The sequence below is a fragment of the Bidens hawaiensis genome, unplaced genomic scaffold, assembly GCF_021521415.1.
Source record: "Bidens hawaiensis isolate Kalapana, Puna unplaced genomic scaffold, B.hawaiensis_p1.1 tig00018959_1, whole genome shotgun sequence".
Taxonomy (NCBI): Eukaryota; Viridiplantae; Streptophyta; class Magnoliopsida; order Asterales; family Asteraceae; genus Bidens; species Bidens hawaiensis.
The window spans coordinates 55,262-59,487 of NW_027492880.1; the positions used below are offsets into that span (position 1 = coordinate 55,262).

At 37.6% G+C, this 4,226-nt stretch overlaps 1 protein-coding gene across 1 annotated transcript; it reads left to right on the forward strand.

Moving 5' to 3' along the window:
* The first annotated feature begins 273 nt into the window (after positions 1-273).
* On the forward strand, positions 274-3,903 carry LOC143557425 (calmodulin-binding receptor kinase CaMRLK-like). The gene is made up of 2 exons (XM_077046500.1): positions 274-1,899; positions 2,907-3,903. Exons 1-2 carry the CDS (start codon positions 474-476, stop codon positions 3,524-3,526), a joined length of 2,046 nt encoding a protein of 681 aa, XP_076902615.1. The 5' UTR covers positions 274-473; the 3' UTR covers positions 3,527-3,903.
* The last annotated feature ends 323 nt before the right edge of the window (positions 3,904-4,226 follow it).

Sequence of the window (4,226 nt, forward strand, 5' to 3'; positions counted from 1 at the left end):
TAGATACACAATAAATCGGGTTGTCCATGTACCCATCTCGACTGTGAGCCCAAAATATGATATAGACGTGTGAAATATGAACCCTTTGAGACAAAATCTAAGCATGTTAAACTTGAGTTTTATTATCTTCAATTGCAACACCAACTACAAGACTTTATTTTTATCTTTTTCTTTTTTATTTCACAACTCCACATTACCTTCTCCAACTCCCACATTTCAACTCCACTTCCCACCCATTCTTCTCTCTCTCTCTCTCTCTCTGTCTCTCTCTCTCTCTCCACACACACACACACACACATAATATATCTATTATATAACCCCTCTCTCTCCACCATATCTAATCTCTTTAAGCTCACTTCAACCCCTCTTCCACACACAAGACAGCTTCAAAAAACCTCTATATGACTCTATGAACTCCAATAAAGCAACAAGAAACAAGTTTTAGCAACTAATGCTAGCAAAAACCACAAAAAATGAATCTTGTGTCTTGTTTCATCACAACCCTCCTACTCACAACACTCTTCACCTTATCCCAATCAAGAAACTGCAACAACACAGATCATCTTCTCATCCTAAAAGCCTTTGCTCCAGTTTCCAACTTCAACTCCTCATGGATTCACTGCTCAAACTCATCAATCTCAAACATCAACCTATCTTCAAGAAACCTTATAGGTACCCCCTCATGGAACTTCATCAAAAACATAGCTCATCTTCATACCATTAACCTCTCCAACAACTCTCTTAAAGGCTACATACCCACATGGCTTTGGTCAATTCCAACTTTAACAGAAGTCAACCTCTCACACAACAAGCTAGGTGGTACAATCGGGTTTGAATCCGGATCCGGGTCGGGTCAATCTTCAATCCAAATTCTCAACCTTTCATCCAACAGGTTCACTAACTTAGCTCATCTTTCCAACTTCTCAAACCTATATGTTCTTAACATGTCTCATAATAACCTAAAGGTGTTACCTTTTGGTTTAAACTCTTTAAACAAACTCCAAATTCTAGATGTTTCTAGTTGTAACATATCCGGTAACTCAAAACCCTTGTCGGATCTAACCTCATTGGAACATTTAGATATCTCAAACAATCATATGACTGGCACATTTCCCAAGGACTTCCCACCACTTTCCAATATTAATTTCTTGAATATCTCGTTTAACAATTTCACCGGCTCATTACCTTATGATAAAGCTCAAAGGTTTGGTAACTCTTCGTTTATTAACGCTGGTATGTTATTCAAATTCTCTAACCATTCCAATAATAATAATAATAGTCACACTCACACCCCAAAACAACCGCATAATAATATTATTCCATCACATAGTAACCCTAAAGATCCAACACCCACTAAAAAGGATCCAAAACCCAGTTGGAAAAACCGGTTATTATTCAAAATAATAATAATATGTTCCGGGTCAATCTTGGGATTATCCGCCATTGTGTTAATAATATGTTGCATACATAAGAAAAGAAAGATGGCTAGAAGGAACAAATGGACTATATCTAAACCGGTTAATAATAATAATATACATCAGCCTTTTAAAGTCGAAAGATCGGGCCCGTTTTCATTCGAAACGGAGTCCGGCTCGTCGTGGGTGGTGGACGTCCGTGAGCCGTCCGCGGCAGCGGTGGTGATGTTTGAGAAGCCGTTGATGAGTTTTAGTTTTAAGGATTTGATGGCTGCCACGTCGGAATTTGGGAAAGAATCGTTATTGGCTGAAGGGAGGTGTGGGCCCGTGTACCGAGCTGTACTGCCAGGTGAGATCCACGTGGCGGTGAAGGTGTTGGAGAGTTGTAGAGGGATGAGTCATGAGGATGCGGTTTGTATGTTTGAGGAGTTGGCGAGGATTAAGCACCCGAATATACTTCCGATTTGCGGGTATTGCATTGCAGGTTAGTTTTCGCTTTTAACACGGTTAAATATTGTTCAATCTGACCGGTTATGTATATGTTCGAGTTCGGTTATGAAGATACTGATATTTGGGTTTGCATGTGTCGGTTTTAAGCTCAACCACACAGAAAGCCGAATTTTTTGGTGGTTTACTTTTCGAAAACCGTTCAGTTTTAATTTTCTCGGTTTTCGGTTCAGTTTTTTAGACGGAAAAAAAATGGCTCTAGATTATCATTTGTGCCTAAATCTTTTTGCCAATTGATAATTTTACAGTTTGGCTAAAGTATTTGTGTTAATTAAATTATTATATTGGTTCAGTCCGGTATTCAAAAAACATAAACTAAACTTTGAATTAAGTTATTTTGATTTGGTTATTCGTGCACACCCTTTTGGTAGTGTTTCATGTACACCTCATTGTTTTTATTATGGTCAAGAGGGCTTCCTTGTCTATTGGGGGTTTTATGCTATATTGGTATATGTTTCTATGATTTTAGTTGTTCAATACAATTGCCTGATTAAGAACACAAGTAACTATAGGTCAATGGATTTGAATTTTGTCCAAACTTTAGAAAGTCAAATTAGATCATGTGAAGGGGGGAGAAGATATGGGCAGAAAAAGGGGCAGAGGGATGGAAAGATGGTCAGAATATATGCAATAAACAACAATTTTGAATATGAATACTCCAAAATAGGTCATCATTAGGTTGACAAATAACTTTCTTACCACAGTATATATACATACAGGTGAAGCGGTATAGAATGGGTGAAACCATTTATTAAATTATTCAATGACATTCAACAACTTTAGAATTATTTTTATAGATATTTATTAAATAACAATATTATTAAATACCCATCCATCATTTCATAGACCTTCAATAGTATATAACTGTTGTGTATTTAATGCAACTTTCAAATTTACGTCTCCAATAGTCCAATTTAAAATCATATTTTCATTACATAAATAAACTTATATAATTTACATTTATAATTTCCACGTGTCTTGCAGGTAAGGAAAAACTAGTATTATACGAGTTTATGGCCAATGGTGATCTCCACCGGTGGCTACAAGAACTACCCACCGGAAAAACCGACGTGGAAGACTGGAGCACTGACACGTGGGAGGATCCTGCTGAGTCATCATCACCCGTAAAAATGGAGTGGCGGACACGCCATAACATTGCTGTCGGAATAGCACGAGGCTTAGCCTATCTCCATCACGCCCAATCGGTACCAATCATACACGGCCACCTCGTACCGTCGAACATCCTCCTTTCGGATTATCTCGATCCCCGAATCGCTAACGTCGGACTGAGTCACAGCCGAGTTGACTCACCGACCACCGATTATGACGTGTACAGTTTTGGTGTTGTGTTAATCGGGTTGTTGACCGGTCAAACCGGTTCGGAGGAAACGGTGGCGAGAGCAAGAAAGTTAGTCCGGGAAGGGCGCGGGGTTGACGCGTTGGACTCGCGGTTGCGACTCGGAGACAACTCAGTTAGTGAGATGGTCGAGTGCCTCAGAGTCGGGTACTTATGTACGGCCGAGACGCCTGGGAAGCGACCGACAATGCAACAAGTTTTGGGGATGCTTAAAGACATACATCCCGTGTCGCCTGAGTTAAGCTGATCGTCTTTTTAATTAGGGATCTGATTTTCATACACTAGTATTGAAATTTGAAAAAAAAAAAACATTGTAAACAACCAATTTACAATGTGTAAAGTGTAGTTTATTATTATTAATTATTAATTAATATTGTTTTGTCACGGTGTTGCTTTTGTTGAGAAATACAGAGCTATGATTACTGAATCCAGACGATTATCGTTTCAGTAGATTGTACGCTGTGCGTGAAAAGTTGTACAGGTTACTTTTTGGGTTTAGTAGCCGTAACGACTGTAGTTCTGTTGATTGACGTGAGAGTCGTTACTTTCAAATCAGTACATATCTTGGAATTCAAAAAAGTCTTTACATCTATTTCAGGTTATCGTACCATGACAACTGCATAGGGTACTAGTGGTGATGCAGTGTATCTATCTTCTTTTGGGAAAGTCACGTGACCTTTTTTTTTTTCTTTTTTTTTGTAGAGTTATACACTTAAATTATTTATCTAGTCGAAAATAAAAAGTTTATACAGTAATATTAATAGGGATTTGTTTTTCACTTTTACTTTGTAAAGAGTTAAAACACTTTTAAGAATTATCATGGAGTCGAAAATAAAAAGTTTATACAGTAATATTAATAGTGATTTGTTTTACACCTTTTCTTTTTAAAGAGTTATACACTTTAAAAAATTATTATTAAGGGGTTAAGTTATTCTACAATGATAACA

What these genes read in the sequence shown, in the direction of transcription:
- LOC143557425 (XM_077046500.1), top strand. Translation starts at nt 474, where the DNA reads ATGAATCTTGTGTCTTGTTTCATCACAACCCTCCTACTCACAACACTC. An exon ending in TTGCGGGTATTGCATTGCAG is followed by an intron (nt 1,900 to 2,906) that starts GTTAGTTTTCGC and finishes CGTGTCTTGCAG; the next exon opens with GTAAGGAAAAACTAGTATTA.